This window comes from Neodiprion virginianus, chromosome 2, assembly GCF_021901495.1.
Source record: "Neodiprion virginianus isolate iyNeoVirg1 chromosome 2, iyNeoVirg1.1, whole genome shotgun sequence".
NCBI classification, from domain to species: domain Eukaryota; kingdom Metazoa; phylum Arthropoda; class Insecta; order Hymenoptera; family Diprionidae; genus Neodiprion; species Neodiprion virginianus.
This window is the reverse complement of record NC_060878.1, coordinates 17,111,423-17,132,701: the sequence shown is the minus strand read 5'-3', so window position 1 is coordinate 17,132,701 and position 21,279 is coordinate 17,111,423. Positions and strand designations below refer to the sequence as shown.

At 34.1% G+C, this 21,279-nt stretch overlaps 2 protein-coding genes across 6 annotated transcripts in view; one reads left to right on the top strand and one right to left on the bottom strand.

Annotated features, from left to right (window-relative positions):
* The first annotated feature begins 538 nt into the window (after positions 1-538).
* Positions 539-18,494, top strand: LOC124299251 (myotubularin-related protein 3). 5 transcript variants are annotated; one of them, XM_046752330.1, is made up of 17 exons: positions 539-776; positions 3,706-3,770; positions 4,436-4,746; positions 4,840-5,026; positions 9,308-9,486; positions 9,579-9,780; positions 10,910-11,100; positions 11,184-11,379; positions 13,288-13,473; positions 13,566-13,730; positions 13,827-14,077; positions 14,847-15,077; positions 15,173-15,449; positions 15,527-15,628; positions 17,137-17,321; positions 17,420-17,534; positions 17,630-18,494. In XM_046752330.1, the coding sequence occupies exons 3-17, from the start codon at positions 4,442-4,444 to the stop codon at positions 17,657-17,659; spliced, it is 2,802 nt and encodes a 933-aa protein (XP_046608286.1). In that variant the 5' UTR covers positions 539-776; positions 3,706-3,770; positions 4,436-4,441; the 3' UTR covers positions 17,660-18,494. The 5 variants fall into 5 exon arrangements, with proteins under 5 accessions (XP_046608286.1, XP_046608282.1, XP_046608284.1 ...); XM_046752326.1 differs by having other exon boundaries at positions 541-776; positions 17,420-18,494; XM_046752328.1 differs by having other exon boundaries at positions 541-776; positions 3,685-3,770; positions 17,420-18,494.
* The window catches only part of LOC124299309 (uncharacterized), a 68,207-nt gene continuing 64,813 nt past the window's right edge, over positions 17,886-21,279 (bottom strand). The window contains exons 2-4 of the mRNA XM_046752446.1: positions 20,137-20,315; positions 19,765-19,906; positions 17,886-19,688 (exon numbers count right to left, since the gene is read on the bottom strand). Coding sequence (XP_046608402.1) covers positions 19,361-19,688; positions 19,765-19,906; positions 20,137-20,260 — 594 coding nt within the window. The 5' untranslated portion in view covers positions 20,261-20,315 and the 3' untranslated portion in view covers positions 17,886-19,360. The remainder of the gene's footprint in view (positions 19,689-19,764; positions 19,907-20,136; positions 20,316-21,279) is intronic.

Below are 21,279 nucleotides of genomic sequence, written 5' to 3'. Positions count from 1 at the left end.
TCATGCCGTTATCTCTCTTGGCTTGGGTGAGTTCCGAAATTATTTGGCAGCGCTAAAAATTTCCTTAGACAGAGGCAGAGGTACCCACGAACTCGGTAGCGCAAAAGAGATGAAAGAGTGCTGACAGCACCGGGAGCTCTTGCCGGGAGGTAATATCCGGAACGCACCCTTAGGGTGCTATTTCATGTGCAATAAAAAGCAGCAGTGGTTTAGTAACTTACTAGTTTTCACTAGCATCAGTCTGGTAATTTTACGCAGCAGCAACGCTGCTCATGAAATAGGTCGTGGCTTCTTGTGATCTTGTGGCATGTCGCTCGAGAAACTGAACAGCGAGCAGCAGAAACTTGCGCCTGAAGTGATAGGGGAAAACTGCTGCTGTTGCTGCTTTTTACTGCTCATGAAATAGCACCCTTATAGTTCAGTGGTTGGTTACAGTTGGCAATGGAAATTTTCAGAACGCCTGTTGGCTGCAGCTGAATCGTACATTTGATTTCAGAACGCAGAAATTGCATTTAGTTGTGTAGTTTTGATCGTCGCCGTGTACGGCTACAAGCTTCTTGAGTATGTAATACGTGCCCAGTTGCTGGTCTATGACTTGCCGTTCTATTCCGATCTGCGTACTTTTTAAGATCACTCTGTCTAATCGAACAGAAAGATGTTTCCAACTAAATAATGTTTATAATTATCCAACTCGTGTAGCCAGTGTTGGTAGTTTTAATGTGATGTATCGTGTGCAAGATAGCAGTAATTGATGTGATTACCATACAGCGCTGCAAGTGAGTTTTATTCGAATATAGTAACATCTTGTTAATTCATTTTGACATTTGTGAATTGCTGTACACAAGGTGTCTAGTTTTCACGTCACAAGACTCGCGAAATTTCCATTAATTCATACAAAGATAAACTTCGTCTTGATAAAGCCACACACCCTCTAGTTAAACAAATTTCACATTTTTATCTTATTTATAACATGGACGGAAAGAGTAGCGGACCAAAACTTCACCTCGATGTTTCTCCAGTCGAAATTATAGCTCACTGTACGTCTATAACATATAATTAGCGTTAGAAAAACTTGAATAGTTACACAATACGCTCATGAAGGATTGGCCTTTTTATCTTCCATAATTCCTATACACCAAATGCACAATTTAGCAATTATTTTTGATTAAATCGTACATCCAATAAAACATTTCGTTTCATCATCACCTTGTAAGTTGCTTAGGTCTGACATATGCATCTTATAGACAGTACCTGATCAATGAATTATGAACACTACATATTTGTGAATTATATTCGTGTTTACTCTAAAAGTTGAAGTCGCAAGAATGAAACGCAGATGTACAACTCAAAGCATCTTATCTATTCGTTTTGATCACCAATTTCACAACAGGTGTTAAATATTTTTTTTTTTTAACACAGTTGAATGCAAATATTCAAAACGATGTACCTTGAAAGTAATAAACTTCAGCGCAATGTTTTAACAGCCGCCTTTCTGCATTCAAGAGATGACAATTAAAGATGTATTGTTCTCCACTACTCCAGATGTGCAAAATATGTACAGCGTGTTAAATATAGAAGAAATACAGAAATTTCTAAATTTTGAAGAAAAATTAACAATCATCCTGTTCAACATAATTAACCATTTTTTTTTTTACTTCCCATGTTTGCAAAGCAGGTGTTTTGTCAAACACTGAAACGAAATGCATATCTGTTAAAAGAGTTTCTCGACTTTTACTAGTAATGGATCAACTGTTTTGGTGTCCAGGTCAATAATAATAGTCAAATTTGACGCTTCAGCCCTAATGAGGGAGGCCCGTCTAGCAACTGGAATACAGTTTATTCAATACAGTCCCTGTTGTATATGTTTTTGCCCTATGCATAATAATTGTTGGTATTGAATAAATATATAGGAATTTTCATCCTCATTACGGCCGAAACGTCAAATTTAACTGTTTTTACTGCTGACCTTGAATACCAAAAAAGCTAATGCAGTGTAATGCATGTCTATCTTTTGCCGTATCAGCAATGATAGCATAAACTAAAATCTAAGCGAGTATCTGCACATCCTGTTTATTGCCAATGGATCTTTATTTACTCACTTTCATACCGTTGTTGAGAATCGAATGAGAAAATAGCATGATAATCATATAGGCAATAATGTCATATGAAACATAAGCGTTCATAGATATTACATTCGTCAGCAATTTCACGATACTTTATTTCAATGCAAAGCGCAAACTTGAGGCGTACCATGTAACATTATGTTAATTTATTATTGGTCCTACTACAAAAACAAATTAGTTTTGCAAAACTGATTTTGCGTGTAATAAAAAAAATATTGCATCGTATTTATTAATTTTTTTTACGACAGGTAATCACAACGCTCAATTCTGTTCATCCACAAATTTACCCACGGCTACAAATTATACATTTGTGAAACTTGATTGCGTAATGCAATTGCATTATCAGCATGCGCATGTGCTTTCAATGTTGCGTTCGTGGTTGGAATTATTCATATAATATTCCTTCTTTACTTTTTCTCTCTATATCCATTTCTCAATCATTGTAGGAGGTTGATTGGCCAACATTCGATATTTAGTTAATTATATTACGGGACAGATGTAAACTGAGTACTTTTTAAATTGTTGTATTTGTAGCTCTGAAAAATATAAAAATGCACAGTACCGGAATTGTAAACAAAAGCTTCGATCACAATGTGTCACTTCAAATCATTTTACAATGGTTATTAGATTTGATGTATTAGATTCGTTTCATTTCACCCTACGATGATCCACTTTATTCAGGAGACCATTCTGTACAATGCGCTGAACAGGTTTTCTTTTTTTTTTCAGTATTCAATTAAATATTATCATTTCTTGATTATAAGCAATATATTGGTACGGTGTTATAAAATTCAATATTTAATTAAATGAATATTAAAGGAAGTGATTCGGTGAATTTTCTTTTGAAAGTAGTCTTTCAAGAAACTAAGCCATGATAGATTGAAATCAAATGAATATACCAGAATTTGAACGATTTTGAAGTTATTTGAAACGAAGCCCACAATTAGATATGTACAATTTTTCACAACTCCAGTATTTTCTATTTCTATTCTTTGAAAGAAATATTTACAGCTTACGGATATATTTATTTGATAAATAACTCAATGTACTGTTATCTAGTATACCAATCTTAAAAAAAGATATCAACTTTTAATCAATCAACCTCCGTAATAAATGTTTGTATAGATGTGTTTAAATATTCGCTTAGTTATTTGTGATCAGAACTATGATCACACCAATTCACCGACTTCTTGTAAAATTTTTTGTTGGATAATTTATCTGGAATAGATGAAAGTTTATTTATATCCTCTGTTAAGCTGGTTATGAATTCAATATCTTGATGTTGTTTAAATATGTTTTAGTTGTGAAAATGAAAAGAAGGGGAAAAAATACCTATAGAATAGAAGAGAAGAAAAGTATAATAAAAATAGATACTGCTGATATTCAATTGTTTGTTTTCTACTTCATCTCGAAGCAAATGAATCAAAAAAGCTGCCTTTTAATCGATAAGCACATAGTTGAAAGTACTCAAAACTCATAAGAAACTAAAATCTTGTTCTGCAATAACTATTAACTCTGTTAAAATCGATCGATTAACAACAATTGACCAATTTCATTACAGGATATTGTCTTCTATTTACAGATTATTATAAGCTAATAAACCTGTGGATTTGGAGGCACAGCAAAGAGAAGGTCTCTTAGACTGTGGTGAGTGAACTTCTTTTTGAATGTTTTTCATTTCTTTTTTTCTTCAACGATGTAAAACTCGTTAACATTTTTTCATCAAATCTATTCATACACTTGAGTCCAAAAACACTGTGTACCAATACTTAATATCACTTAGACAAATCGTCATAACATTCTTAAACTTACTCGTAGCAAGTGACAAACACAGTAATTAAAGAAACACGAGGTTGAAGTTAGTAATGTTATTATAACGAAAACTTGGGGAAAAAATACTATTTTCTTAATTTTACAATGTTTTTTAAGGAGCTAAGATTTCGAAACATAAATGTATTTCGTTTTATTGTGGTTTACTGAATTTCAGACAAAAAATTCTAAAATCGCCAAATAACGCTCTATTCTCAGCATAAATCATTACGATGACGTTACTAACTTTAACGTGATAAAGAAATAACATCACAGGAATTTCTTCTCAATGTATTGAAGAGTGAAATGATGTTTTAATACCTAAATATCCTTCCCCGTGTTAATTAAATAAGAAAACTTCGATCTATGGCATCGATCGATTAAAATTAGCTTACAGAGATATCCTTTAACGAGCATTTTTTTTTCATTATTTGCAACCAGTTATTCAAATGAGAACAAGAAAAAGAAATATTGATACTAAATGAAAAGTTCTAAATACTTAGGTTGCAATGGATACTTCCGAGGAACCGACGAGTCTGCAATCTATTTGCCACCTGGGTGCATCTGAGTTATTTCCAAAACACACAGTGGAAAGCGAAGACCCGTCTTTGACTGTTCCGTTCACTCCGCTTAGCGGAGAATCCGTTTTGGCGCTCGGACGCACTTCGGATGGCGTGCTCGCACTTTCGAACTATCGCTTGTACCTACAACTCAATCAATCAAACTATAATATACCGTTGGGTCTTATCGAGCAGCTTGAAGTAAAAGAGATATTCTTTCTCCATATAACTTGTAAAGATGCACCATCGTTGAGGTAAGCAGCTGGATTTTTTACTATCTCGATAGATAAGAATGCCGATATACATTTAGTAATGATACAAAATCGTGAATCAAATACGTATTTCAGCTGCGCATTCTCCACAAACGAGCATTGCTTGGAATGGTTCAAGCGCCTGCACAAGCTCACTTATCCTAGGAAAAGTATCGAAGATATATTTGCATTTGCCTATTACGCCTGGTGTGTCGAAGAAGGCAAGGATTATCCACGATTGGGGAAGGATCCATCCTCTTACACTACTACCTTTCAATCAGAAGTGAGTAACATTTGTTTTAATAGAATCCATTTGCGAATGGATGTATATTTAGAATGTATTGACTGTAGATTTTGAAATAAAAGTTAAGGTGAGAGAAGAAACATTTCAAAAAATCTCCACCACTGTTATGTGCACAAATGATAGCGAATATGAATGAAACAACATCCTCACCACGCGATTGTAATCATTATGAGGAAATTTGAATAACGCAGGCTACGATATCAACAATTGATGAAAAAGTTTTATTATTAGGGTGTTCAAAAGTGATTGAACCTTGGTGCTTTTGGGCTTTTTTTTACTTGTTGACGAGATCCTCAAAATTTGTTCAAATAATGTTCAAGAAATCGGGTGACTAAAATCATGAGCATATATCTGAATACTGCGCCATCTATAATAAAATATAAGCCCTTTAACTGTCACGCGACTTTCTACGTGATCATGTCGATATACGCTTTTATGATTTTAGTCATGCACAATCTTACAAGGAAATGTAATTGATAACCAAGCTAGTAATGAATAACTGTTGTACCACACGTATGCATCACTATTTTTATATACTATGAACGATCTTTGGAGATCTTCATGATGAAAAAAATGAGCACAAATATTTATTTACTTATTATTTATTAAAGATTAATGGGATGTACCCTTGTACATAGAAAAAGATATAATAAAATATACGTAATGCATTAATATATATATTTGAAATTCGTCGCGAGAGGCACATTTACGACTTGTCTGTGAGACTTGTCGACATGTGCACACGTTGAGACATCTATATGTGGCTATTAATGTGATTTACATTATTTTAGCCATTTAGGACGGCCCAGCCGTTCATTTTTGATGATATGAAAGAATCATATCCATATTGGAGTGAGAAAAATTTGCTAGAAAGAGTACAATTTCGAAAATTTTCAGGTGAGTTGAAAAATTAACGACGGAGCCAGGAATCGAACCTGGTATCTAGAGATGCTTTACCGGAGATTTACTCCGCTAGACCACCTAGCCGCCCTGACTACAATGTCATTAATTTCTCAAAGTTTTGTTTTCGTGTGCCTTTGAATATATATATATTGTATATATATATTATTATATGTAATATATTATATATATATATATTTGAAATTCGTCGCGAGAGGCACATTTACAACTTTTTTTTTTTTATTTGATACATTGCTGAACAAACTGAAGGTATTAACAGAAGTGAAGAAATATTGGAGTAATCATGATCAGTAAAATGCATTGCCAGTCTTGAAAGCTACAAAACACACAAATAAGTGATTAAATTTTTCAAGTTTGTAAATGTTGTATATGTATGCGATTTCCGAATAATAGAACATTAAGTTAAAATTGGATAAATAAATGAATATTAAAGTGTTCTAAAAGTTTGTACATTACAAAAACCTTTAGAAAATGCATTAATAAACTTAATTTGTTTCGTAGCTTTTAAAACATATATATATATATATATATATATATGACTCAGGTCAAAAACAGCAAAGTTTAAGCATTTTGAATATTTTGATTGTGAAACCTTTTCTTAAAATGGTAATATCCTAGTTTGCGTAGTTCGAATTTGTTTACAATTAGATTCGTTTCTGTTACTTATTAGAGATGTTGTTTCATTCGTGTCGACTGTCATTGATGTAAGTAACATTCATCTTTCACAAGGCTGGTAAGTTACAAGGGTATTTTAGTCTAGAAGCCTAAATTTTGCGCATCTTATCCGGTTTGATAAAAGAAACATTTCTACATTACAGTTTTTCATATTCTGTTTATTCATGTTTCAAGAACTCACAAAAAAAATGTTGTGTAAATAAAATAAAAACTGAATAAGTTATGGGCCTTTAAATACGGCCAAGAAAAAAAAACGGTTTAAATTTAATATTTATAATTTAATAAAAAATTCAACTGAAACAAACATAAAATCTATTTTTTTGACAAATAAAAGTGTCGTCATGACCAGCACTAATGAGAAAAAAAAAATTATAAATTAACCCTTTCAGTCGCACGTTTTTCAGCTGAATAGTTTGGCCTGAATTTTGTTACCAGGAGGTTTTCAGGGTCGCTGATTACGACTCTGTAGTCAGAATTTGATAATTTCTGAGCCTAATATTGCGAATGCAACTTCGAAAAAATTATCAAAATTCAATGATTCTGGCCGAAACTTGTTACTTCATATTGTAATTGTCATATGAAGTAACAAAGTTCACTTGAAGTTGTAAATAAGTTGTGATAAGGCTAGGACGTGGAAATTTTTGAGGTGGGACGCTGAGCAACCTGAGCATCCCACTGTGAGTGACAGAATTAAAGAAACAGTGTACTGTCTGAAGAAAAAGTTAATTTTTTCCATATATGCACAGAATGGCCGATTTTGATCCCCATAACAAGGGAGGAAAGAAGTACTTTACCACCCCGAAAGTCCTTCCTCCCAGTAGCAAAATATCACTTTCTTACCTGGAAGCCTTTCGATACACTATCGATTGGTCAGCACAGTCACATCGCCTACAAAACAACGCCATCGGACGGTATGAATCGCCAACTAGGGAGAGCCAACAAACCTAACCTAACCTAAAGAAAAAATTCAAATGTGTGTTCTATAACGTAAAATTTTGTTCAAGCTGAAAGCACGGGTTCAAAGTAAACAATGATAAGTGACCATTCTAAGGATCGTAAATTATTCGTGTAATAAATAAAATATCGCGTTTATTTGTGTCATAAATGAGACCCTCATTAATTTTTTTTTTTTAATCCTGTCTTTTTGCCCATCTTGTTTTGAGAGGGCAAAGCGAATAGAATTTATTCGCTTGATAAAGAAAATCCCAATAATCTTTTTTTTTTAATCTGAATTTTTGTTCATCTTATTTTTGGGGGGACTCTCTTGGACCCTGCCGTCACACACAGTAATCTGTCAAAGTTCAGTTTTTCTAAGATTTTTAGACTCAAGGAGTCGACTGCGGCAAGATCCTAATTTACAGTTAATTTTTTCTACACTTAGAATCGGGCACCGTGCATGTATGTTAAAAAATATCGTGCGAACCACGTAGACAATGTGTTCGTTCCCTAGGTGCACAATATACTTTTTTTTTTTTTTCAACTTTCCAATTTTCCATAAATAGTAACAATAATAATTTCGCAATACCCGAAATTCAAGCTATAGTCTAGAGGGATATATACTGAAAGTTTTAACCAAATTTGAAGTCAACTGATTAAATAGAACTCGAGATTTGATCATCTAGGTTGAAAAATGTAGTTTCAAGAAAAATGCATTCGAGGTCGGCACATCTATAGTTTCGACGTTGGTTGTGACATTGATTCCTGTACCAGATGAAACTGAAATTTTTCTTATCATTAATTGGCGATTTCCAGGGTATGTAGAAGGCCTTTTGTTGCATTCGCAGCTTCTTCATAGTTTGATCTTTCTAGCCTTGAACTTGGTCATATTGAAGCGCACACCGTGGATTGTTTCAGTCAAGTGGTTGTATCTTTATTCTAGTTTTATTCTAGTTGTAACTAGTTTTAGAAACTCGTAATTGGCTGGAGACCAAAATATTCTTAAGAAAGTAGTTATAATGATGTGCAAAAAAATCGTCGAATTTTTTAAATTTCTAGGCTAGAATATACCACCCTTAAGAATCCACACTTTTTCGTTAATTTCGTTACAAGCTAGTCAAACATTGAGTATTTGTCATATTTATATCATTCTAAACTAGGATGATTTTCCTAAGAATATACCCAAAAGAAATACTAAAGTTGTAAATAAAAGTTTAGATATCGATATTTAGTTTCAAATCACTATAAAAAAAGATAAAAATTCCAGTGTTAGATCGATTTCACTTTGCGATGACTCATTATATTCAAAATACTCTACTATCTTACTGAGACATTTCTTTCTGATGTGTCGATATCGTTTTCAAGACTGCTTTGATATTGATTTTGATCTCTAGACAGCAATGGTAAATTGTCTACTCAAAGAAAGATTATCAAGCCATCGCGAATTGAAATTGAAAAAATCTACTAAATGTTTTATCATTTTAAAGTGATTTAACTTTAAAACTGCAACGGTTGCTTTCGTGTCTTATCTGACCACACAAGCCTATGTTTATTTGCTTTCATGTCACTTTGAAACCTATTCATTGAATATAAAAAACAGTAGAACCCTGACAATAATATTCTTCAGTTACCCTTGTAAATAAATTTGTGTATCATTTCTCAACTGCAATTTGTATTTTTCTAAAAACTAACAATTTCACTAATTCCAAATTGAAATGACAATTATAGGTGGAACGTCTGAAGTTCAATCTTCACGGTACCTGGCGTATTAGTCAAATAAATGTGGACTACAAAATGTGCCCATCATATCCTCCCCAGCTTTTAGTACCTGCTTGTATAACGGATGACACGCTCGAAAACGTTGCTAAATTCAGAAGCTCCAGACGAATTCCGGCGGTTGTGTGGAGGTAACGCTTTTCAAATTGGGCTGCTATCTGCCTCCTAAAAGTTACCGTTTCACACATTGCTTTTGTCTTGAACTGGATCTGTTAATTTAAAGGCATGTCAATAACGGCGCAGTAATAGCACGCAGCAGTCAACCTGAAGTTGGCTGGCTAGGATGGCGAAGCTCCGACGATGAAGATCTGCTCAAAGCTCTTTCCGACGCTTGCGCGTACGACAGAGGGGAATCAACAATGATTGACCCTTCGCTTGGGTACACAGATTCCCCAGAAGCAACAATTACCTCTCCTGGGAATAAGGTAAACGAACATTTGACAAGGTGTTTTGTTCAGAAGCAATATTCTTTTTCTCTCAGTCTGAAAAACTTTTTGTCCATTGTGAGAAAAAAATTCTCGCTATAGGATATCTCTGAAATTCAATTACGAAAGGTCTCTCTCAAAATCTGTATTTTTCCCATTTCTATAACATGGGGATGACGTGATTTTTTTTTTAAATTTTTTTATGAATTTGATGATATGAATTTTATCCTGGGAGCATTTTCTCGAGCATCAAATTCTTTGTAAAAGTATCCAGAGATTAAAATCTGTAGCTCAAATGGTTAAAAAAATATAAGTCTCAAAAGTCATTTTAATATAATAATTTATCTTCAAACATCCTTTGTCGCTCAACTATTTTCTTCAAACGAAAAATTTGAATACTAAATTGGTAGGTAAATCAATTTTGTATGGCAGTATCGATAGAGAGAAGTCTGTAGCTTCAACAATGCTGAAGTTACGAGTCTTGACAATTGATTTTAGGTCAAAATTTATGTTTCAATGTATCGAATGGCTAAATCATTTACCTTACACAAATTTGAGTGACAAATTTGTACGTGATTCGATTGAATTCTCACGATCAAGTCCATATCATTGAATACAGTTGAGTGAAATAATTATTCAAAAAACTAACACATTCCTTATGCTATTTGAATGGGAAAATTTCGAATTCTGAGAGCAATCTTTCAAAATTAGTTTCGAGAAATGTCCTTCTCAGAGGATTCGTTTTTGTTGTTCAGATGGGGATGAGAGAAAAAAACGTTGCTTCTCACCAAAACACCTCACTGCATAACTTGAGCCAAAGAAAGTAACACAAGTTACAAACACATGGACAGCAAAATAATATAAGGTTGAAGTTTGTAACATTCATTCATATTATTTTGGAACCTCAGAATTCATTTGAGAGCGTCAACTTTATAATATGTGAGTATTATTCTGCCTTGTACAGTTTGTCCAATTCTCGATGATTCTATTATTCGAGTTGAAAAATAATGATTTTTCCTATAATATAACTGCTAGATTATAAACTTCGCCTCCTAAAATAATTTATTAACTATGGTTTCTTTGAACAATAAATGATCAAAATGAATTTCAATCATTTGTATGATTGCAGAAAGTTCTGATAGTTGACGCGAGATCCTACACAACAGCGGTAGCGAATAGAGCACGCGGAGGTGGATGCGAATGCCCAGAATATTACCCAAGCTGCGACATCCAGTTCATGAACCTTCCTAACATACATTCAATACGAAAGAGCTTTCACGCCGTCAGACAGCTTTGCGCTTCCGACGCGGATCCACCAAAGTGAGTTTCCGAAGCTTACTGGTTTTGATATTATTGACATAACGCATTCTTGACAACTAAAATTCAATGTTCATGTCCCTCAGTTGGCTGAGTTTACTCGAAGGTACTCGATGGCTCCAACACATGTCCGGCTTACTCAGGGCAGCTGTAACTGTTGCTTCTGCTATTGAACGGGATGGACGACCAGTGCTTGTGCATTGCAGCGACGGATGGGACAGGACCCCACAAATCGTTGCCTTAGCTCAGTTGCTATTAGATCCCTATTACCGGACAATAGAGGTGATCATGCAGCAGATTAAAAATATAGTCTTACACAGTTGGTTGGACTGTTTGCCTCAAAGGGGTATATATGATGACGGCTGAAAAAATTAGTAAATTCTAGAAATTCATATCTTCACAGCGAACTATTTTATTCGAATAGGATTTATTGTATTCACAAGCTCCATTTACATTTTTTTTTTTTTAGTGTAACGAATTGATAGGAACTATTGTTCTTGAAGATAACATAACGTCAACGATTTTGCCCCTTGACATATGTTGCGGTGTTCACAATATCTCAAAATTAGCTTAATCAATTTACTTTAAATTTTATCTTCTTTATCAGGATCCGAAATTTTTTTCATGACAAATGTCGACCCTTTGAAGTTGAACTTCAATAAAGAGGCTTGCTACTAACAGATTCTAGTAAGAAACAATATGAGAATGAAGTTCGATATACAATGCTTTTGATCAAAATAAATAGTTGCCTGTCAAGACGTGAAGTCCCAAATTTATACACTCTCAGCCATACATCCCCTTAAGGACAAATGGGCCATACCATGTCTGAATCAAAAGTTGAGGTAAAAGAAAAAATCGCAGGGTTCGTTCGCACAGGGAAAATTTAGAAAACCGGAAAAATTCAGGGAATTTCCTACAGCAGGGAAAATTCAGGGAATTTCGAAAATAAGACCGGAAGTTTGAGTCCGTCGAAGGAATAAACTCGTTCTTATACCAAGTACTGTCAATTTTAAGAAGAAAAAAATGATTTTTCAAATTTTGTTTCGCCGCACCACTTCATACATTCTATGTACATATTACTTAATACCAAACCTTTTTCATTTTTTGGTTACGGAAAATCGCAGGCTGTTATTTGTAAATTGATAGTCAGACGGTTAGTTAATTACTAGGTAATATTGAAGGCATTAGTATTAATGTGTAAAAAAGATTGTCAATCATCAGCATCATCTTTCATGAAGGGTTACTGGAGAAATCCTATTTTCAGGCTGGAATACTTGGAAAAATCAGGGAATTTCAGATTTCAAAAACATACGAACCCTAAACCGTTTAAAAAATCCCCAGCCATGTTATTTGTGCCAATGACAGTGATCGTGAAGGAAACAATATCCTTGCTATGCAATATAATAGTTATATGTGTGACAAGTCTATATGCTTCTGCACCACGTACATAATTCTATATACTACCTCCATCTAAAACGATTCGTAAACAGCCTGCAATTGGTCGTGTCCCTAACTAGTAACTAAGGCTGGCAGGTACTGCATGTGCGTCGCAGGGCGAGCAGTGCTTGAAAAAGTAGATGCAGAAATGAATCTCAGCTAATTCGGTTGACATATGCCAAGTTATCAACAATTAGAGCAAATTGTCAATGATTAGAATATTCAAAATTATTAAACTTTGGTATTTTCTCACTCATTCTAGTGGTTTTGAGCTTATTTTCTTTACCACGGAGATCTTCAGAGATTTCTTCAACCAAATTTTACTAATAGTTATCCCCAGGGTGAATGAAAATAGATATTATAGATGATTATCAACAATCATATTTGTGCGTCATGTCTACCTTACATGAGATGTATTGAATGATTTTTTGATCATTTATGGGGATCAGGTCAGAAACAACTTCAGAACTTCATCATTTTGAACGTTTGAATAATAAAACCATTTTTCAAGTTGTAAATATTCTAGCTTGTGTTATTCGAATTTATTCAGAGTTAGCTTAGAATATTGAATAGGAGGGATGTACCTTCGTTGGTATTGATCATCACTGCCACAAATACCATTGCCGGAGATTGTTCAAACAGTTTTACCTATTTTTATAACTTTTGATTCAGATTCTGCCGCCCATTTATCCATAATTAATCCTCGTTCAACTTGGAATATCAGTGTAACATTTCTAACACCAATTATTTTAGGGTTTCCAAATTCTCTGCGAAAGAGAATGGTTTGATTTTGGTCACAAATTTGCCGATCGGTGCGGCCAGACTATAGGCTGCGACGACCCGAACGAACGTTGCCCTGTATTTCTACAGTGGCTGGATTGCGTGCACCAATTGATACGTCAATTTCCGTGCGGTTTTCAGATGTCCCCAGAATATATCGTGAGTCCTATTCAGAAGTGATAAAATCAGTCGAGAAAACGTTTGAAACAATTTTGATTCACTCATAATCTGGAAATTATTCTTTATTCTAGGTCAAGTTGGCGCAGCATACATATTCACAGCTCTTTGGAACATTCCTGTGTAATAATAGACAAGAGCGACTACAATTTAGAGTGCGAGAGCGCACTTTCTCCGTTTGGCGTTTTCTGAACTCAAATTCTTTTGTCAATTACCTGTATTCACCTTCAAAGCACCAGGTAAGTCGATGCTGGTTTGAAAATTTCTTCCAGTAATGACGGTAGAATGATATCGTTTCTGTTTCCATTCTATTATCATTAATTTCTTATTTGAAGGTTCTATGGCCTAGCTGCAGTGTGCGTGACCTTGTGTTGTGGTCTGAGGTGTATCTAGGCTCTATGGTTACGTCGACAGGAGACAACAAGGACAAACAAACAGTTGGCATAATTGATATTGAAGGAGGAGAAGGGGACGAACCTCAAAGCCAGATGACAAAGACACGATCATACGGTGATTTGATACATGCTCAAGACCACAACGTGTACCCACATAGAAGACTGAGCGACCCCAGCATTACATTAGAAAAGTAAGTACCTTAGACACAGAGGAATGGTTTGTAGCATCTGAATCAACAGTTGGGGAAGGAAACTAAACCGATTTAAAAAAATATCAAACAGCATTTTCGCGCTGATGATCGTGAACACAAATGAAACAACATACCTACTATGTGAGAAATTTGTATGAACAAATTCAAATAACACAAGTTAAGATATCAACAAATTGAGAAAATGATTTATAATTACAACATTTAAAATGATTAAACTCTGGGGTTTTTGATCTGATTATAATATTTTTGAGCTTATTTTGTTAATCACAGATCTCCAGAAATCATCTAATAAAAATTGTACCAATAGTTACATGCAGATGATAAAAAGATTTTTATAAGCACAGTACGGCAAATATTCCTCAGCAATTAAGTTTGCGCCTTATAACTATGCTATAATTTAAGATTTATTAAATGTTTTTCAAATCGTTTTGTAAGCATATGGGTAGTAAGCCTATTGAACCCAAAAACACCAGGGCTTATTCATTCGGAACTAGTTCTAACTGTAAAACTTTTCTCAAACTGTTGATATCTTAGTTTGCGTTATTAGTATTTGGCCGAAATCACTTGTATTACACAGCAGGGATGTTGTTTCATTCGAGTTTATTATCACTCACACAAATAACATTGCTAAAGGTTGTTGAAACAGTTTTTTCACTTTTCTTAAATTTTGATTCAGACTGTAACCCACATTCATCCTCAACGAAACTTCTCGTGACACGTAATTAACGTTTTTGTGTGCATATTTCAGAAAATTTGATTCAATGAATTTCGAGAATAATGATAAAGTTGAAAAAAACACGTTGAGTGATAGTATTCAGGCCGTACATGAAAACACAGTTGAAAACGTGAATTTGAGAAAGGATTATAAGGCTGAGATACCGAGCGGATCACCTGTCAATCCTTCGGTTGATAGTTCTACTGATACACTTATACCAAATGGCGATCCTGTTAACAATGCTGTTGATATTGATAACGAGATGTAAGTGTGATGTAATTTATGCATTTCGTTCGAAAACTTTTCCTAAACCATTGCAACTTTATTTTATTTACACGGATCCGTAACAATGATATCAGATCCCAAAGGGCACCATCCGAAGAGTCGATACTAACTTGGGGAGATGCGAATCACCTTCGCAGCACTTGTAATTGCAACAGAGCTCACGACGGCAGCGATGTCAGCGACATAAGCGCACCTTTACTATCAAGAACCCCTAGCAGCGCTTGTCCTGCCTCGCCGATTCATCAAGATAACACAATTGAAAATTCTGATAAGCTAGATGATATTGACGGATTGCCTGTTATATGCAGTGACATTCAAATGCGATTGCAGCAAATAGACGTAGAAAATAAGGTGAAATCTGTAAATATGCTTAAAAATCGTTCACAACTCAATTGCTGATTACAGCTAACATTTATTTTATATTTCAGCTGAAGGTTGAAGCCTTGCGAAAGGAATTACACACAACAAGGCTAGCTCTGATTAAAAAAGTCTGCAATCACAACACTGACATTGATCGCATTGACGACATTGTGAGTACTATTAGGTTTAAGAAAAGCTGTTTCTGTTTTCTTTCCTCTTCTTGTTTTACTGTGAAGTTTACTACCCTGTTGTAATTATTGTTGAAGTTTCGTGATCATGGAGCTTAGGTTGTGAATTTCGTCGGTGAAAGCCGAAAAGACATTCAGTTAATAAAACACACAAAAACCGACGGAAAAATTCTTCAAACGAAAACGTCGTTTTGACTTTCACTGACGAAATTCATAATCTTATAATTATTAAGGAACGTGCAATTTAGTATCAGGACTTTAATTTGAACTATGTTTGGCTAATTATGATGATGCACTTTACAGTTCTCGTAATTTTTTCGCTGTCAATTAGCTTTCTTGATGCTTTTTCCCCCTGCAGATATTTTTCGACTCATATTGAGCTCAACGTACGTTACTTACTCACCAGTTTTTTAAGTATGAAAAATGGAAGTGGTGAGAGTTCGGAATATGATTTATGTTCCGTGACATCTGCGAGAGTTGTGAAGTAAGACAGATTTTAATATTAAAAAATCAAAAACAGTTCCATTTAATACCAGAACATAATCAATACCAAAACACAAACAAATGAAGGACGTGATATTTTCTTGAGACTCTATTGGTTTTCCTTCATAATCCATGAAATCTAATTATGTTTGAGCTTTTCAGTGAATTTAACGAGATTACAATATCATTAGCTTCAATAATTGTAAACATTAGATGTGTTGCAGAAAAAATCGTTGTAAAAGAATCTCTAGCAGTGTTGTTTCTGCGAATGATGGTGAAAACTAATACAACAGCATCTCTACTATGTAGTAGAAATGAATCTCAGCAAATCCGAATTGCAGAAGCTGAGATATCAACAATTTTAGAAGAGATTTCATAATTAGAAGTCAATAATGGTTAAACTCTGGTGTTTATGATCTGAATTCAATTTTTAGATTTATGTTGATTACCATAAAGATCTCCAAAAATCGCCGGAAAGAATTTTTACAAATAGTTGTTGGCAGAGTGGATAAAAATAAATTCTTGCAAGGATGGCATAACAGATGTTCGTCAACAATTAGGTTTTCATGTGATAACTATGATATAATATAATATTTCTTGAATGTTTTTCAGACAATTTTGTGAGGATCTGTTCAGTGAGTAAAACGTGCCCCAGAACACTAGAAAGAAATAGTGTAGTTCAAGAGTTTAGCAGAGTTAAAGATTTTGAACATTCTAATTCTACAATTTATTTTCAAATTATTGATACCTTAGCTTGTCTTACTCGGACTTGCCAAGATTAATTTCTGTTACATAGTAGGGTGTTGTTTCATTTGTGTTCACAGTCATTGGCATAAATAATATTACTGGAGAATTTTTAAACAAACCAGCCTATTCATCCATAATTGACCGTTTCTAACTGTATTTAGATATAACAAAAAAAGGAAGAAAACGTTCATGTACGATTCAGCAAGTATGAAACTGTACAAATAGATTGTAAAATAGCTAAAACTGAGTTTTTAATTTAGGGGTCATTGCCGGATTCAGTTGGCAGTGCAGGTGAACACGGAGAATCGCTTCCCTCCGACATGTCTTGGGAAGCTGTGGAAGATCTGGGCCCAGCACCGGTCCTATGGGTGCCTGATCACGCAGTTAATCGTTGTATGGGATGCGACACAGAATTTTGGCTTGGAAGACGCAAGCATCACTGCAGGTAAAGAAAGCAAGTTGCTAAAGCATTGACGAATGATGTAAATTTGAACAAGGAAATGGTATTTTCCGATAAACTGACAAAGAAAGTTATACTTTCAGAGGCTGTGGTAAAATATTTTGTGCAGACTGTTCGGAGAACTCGACTCCGCTGCCTAGTGAACAGCTCTACAATCCAGTCAGAGTTTGTAGCGACTGTTTCTCGCGACTGCATCATGTAAGTCCCTGTCAACACACGAAACTCCATGCAATGAAAATTCACGATAATGAAACTGAGCCAGTATCAAGCACTGAGATAACGACATGCCATAGAATAATAACTGCGATGGCGTCGGCAACTAAAGTTCAACCAATTGGCAAAGACACATGCACTAATTCAGCAATGGCCACTCAGCAAAAATTGCCTTCCTCGCTTACCGCTGCTCCAAACTGAGTTATCCAACAAAGAAATCTGATCCACAACTGATTATTCGTTAAGTTGGGGTAAATTTTTAGCACTGTATTATATTGAATATATAATTAATTTTTCCAGAATACAACTATATTTAGAATTATGGTTGTAGAGTGGATTTATACATAATTAAGTTTATATATAAATAAATAAAAAAAATAAACAAAATGCAGACGATGAAGTTAAAGATTTCAACAAAAGTAAATTTAGGTCTATTAAGTGATGAAATATTTATTACTAGAATAATTTATACAAAAAGCAAACAAACAAACATTTACGAATATCCAGAAAGAGTAAAGAGAAACAGCAGAGAAAAGTTTCAAAAAGAAAGAAACTAAAACAAAATCGTGGAAAAAAATTATAAAATATTTCAGGTCAATGTTATTCCAATTGTATCTAAATTAATAATTATATTCGTTTGTCATTTAGTTAGAAGTTTTAAGTTGTAGGAAACTATATTATTACGACATGAAGATACGGAGATTTGCTCTCCGCAGCGAGGTATGGTGGTTGCACACTATTTGGATAGGCTGTGAAAGATGTCTGGTAAATTGGACACAAATAAAAGAAACGCTAATAATTGGTAACAATATTACTGTTATAATAAAAAAAAGTGTGTATATGTATATATATATATATATATATATATATGTGTGTGTGTGTATATATACATGTATACATATACCTGTGTATGAATCAGAATATTAAATGTACTATGGTATTTCATATTTGTATTATAATTATTTGTATTATACCGAGGTGCCAAGCAATATCAACCATGTTTCGTATTTGAGGAATTAAAATATGATTTTAGTTTCAAATTACAGCGATAGGATTAGTTCGGTTCCAGAGCAAAACTTACGTCCTGACATTGTAGGAATAATGTAATTGGAGTAAATAATAATTAACGTATCATTTTCATCGTACAAGCATATTATGGAATGGCATCAAATAAAACATATCTATAATAATCTTTAATTTATTAGTAAACCTTGGGTGATAAAATATTTCAATAATATCAACACCCAACCTGAAAACAAAAATAATAGGAATATATGACGCAAGGTAAATTGAATATAAAATTATTCAGATCACCATCTTCATTGTGAAATCTATATATCGACCAATCCTAAAAACAAGATCGCAGCTCGTGAGCACTGCCTATAACTTCATAGTTCGGATTAATCGTCAATAAGATCATACCTCGCGAGCCTTCCCTGATAAAAATAACAGATGGATAAATATATCCTACTTGAATTAATGTATGGTTTTTGGTTCTGTATTGTTTACTAGCTCTTTTACTATATCTATTGGAAAAATTATATTACTAAATTATTAAACATAATGGTAGGTTGACTGTTGAAGATAATTAACTCGATAATTTACTTATAATTTGTTGGTCTTTTAGGTGAATTTATATCAATAAAGATTGCAAGTAAACTTTATCAATAACATTCATTCAATCTATTATTAACATTTTCTTTGAGGACTTGAACTCAAAGTTTTGATACCTTTATATTTGAAACTTAATTTCACAGCAAAATACAAACTTACAAATTATCTGACAAAGAAAAGACAGTTGGAGTTTAGTGTTAACTGATTTCTGTCAGAACTCTGTTATCCTGTGTTTTATATTTGTATAAAGTTCCTTTTGTTGTGTCTGCCCACGCTAAAGTACTGGCTTTGGATAAAATCAAATCTGGTTCAATGGCAGCTTCTGCACACCTAGAAATGTGCTCATCCAAATTGATTTTATCCTCAGTTTTTCTTCTATATTTTATATTATGGTTGAAATTTTCCTCCTCAATGTGGCTTAAATTTACTTTTGAGTCCCTCAATAATCTTATCCCTGATGTATTTTTCTTACTTTTCTTGGGCTTTGAAACGCTGCCATTTTTGTAGACGACTTCTTGGACAGATCTAAAAGGGGGTAAAAGAATTTTTAACACAGAACATGAAAGATTAAAAATTGTCCATCAGTTGTTTCAAAACTTACTTATCTAAAGATTTGGCCAGCTGTTTGGCAACAAAATTTTTAAAATCTTGAGACACTCCAAATTTGTTATATTCTTCCATCAATTCGACGTTTCTCCGCAACGATTTTGGTAATACAGATTTTTCAGCTTCTACATCATTTCCTAAAAATCATTGACGTTATTCCTCAGAAATTACTTATTTATTTACATACTTCAACACTATGCAAAAATTAATATTACATTCTACACTTCTACATCGTGTGATCGTGTCTCTAGATTAAATTTAAATTACTGCGAATTGACTTAGCGAATCAAACTAAAACAAAGGTGAGTAGAATAAGAAATGTAAAGACAGTTGAGGTTAAAGTACAATTTTCAAAATGCATAAACACCAGTTTCTGGCTTGTTGTAAAATAAGGAATCTTTTAAAAACTGAGAGTCTGTAGCTTCTTTTAATGCTTCCAAATTCTCTTCATCGTCGTCCGTACTCGATTGAGACTCGTTCAAAGTTGACATGTTTATAATCAACGCCTGGAAAGTGCCATAGGCCGACTGGTTCAGCGTTGGCAACCTAGAAGATGACGCTGATCGTACCAGGGGCGTAAGATTATCGTACCTGACGAAAAATTATCGTACATTTTGAAATAACGTAAAAAAGCGTTAGTTAGTAATAAAATAATAAAATTAATATTATCGTGAACTTATATTGCACCCGACACATAACTTTTCGAATTTTATCATTTTTGCACGGGTGTACCGGGTAGTAGATGAGGCTAAAATTTGTGCGATTCAAAAATTTTACGCAAATCAAATAACTCCAAATTTAATCAGTCAATTATTCATATATTTTATGTATATTTTTTTTTATTTTTTATTTTATATATATATAAAAGAGTGAACGATTATCCATCGATATTTTTGTCCATCACAAACTAATGACTTTATTCGTTCATTTAGGAAAAAATTCTAGATATTTGAATATTATCGTACAATTGCGTACGATAATGAATCGCTATGGTATATCGTACGTTGGTATGAAATTATCGTACATGTACGATAATTATCGTACGGTTGCCAACACTGGACTGGTTCCTTGTTTTGTACTGCTTTCAACCACGGCACGCCTTTTAGCGCTACAGTCGCGGGCAATCGGTTACACCATAGACTTATAAAGATAGACTGAGCCACGTTCGTATATAAGACCGTGGACCGAGCGCTCCTATAAGAGGTACTGACAATTACATATAAAGAACAGAGATATACCGGGAGTACTGCTCTCTCTTTTCAATCGGCGTCATGGTGGGAGACAACGGAGCAGTGGAATGGGAACAGCTATAGATGTAGGCGCATAATTTCGCCTCATTCTCCTCTACCGCCTCGATCCCCGCCACAAATATCGTCAGAGAGAGAAAGGAGTACTCCCGGCATATTTCTGTCCTTTAATTATTTGCTTCAAGCGGCTCATAAGAGCGCTCAGTCTATCTTTATAAGTCTATGGGTTACATTCGCTACACTACTTCGTGGTTACACCATGG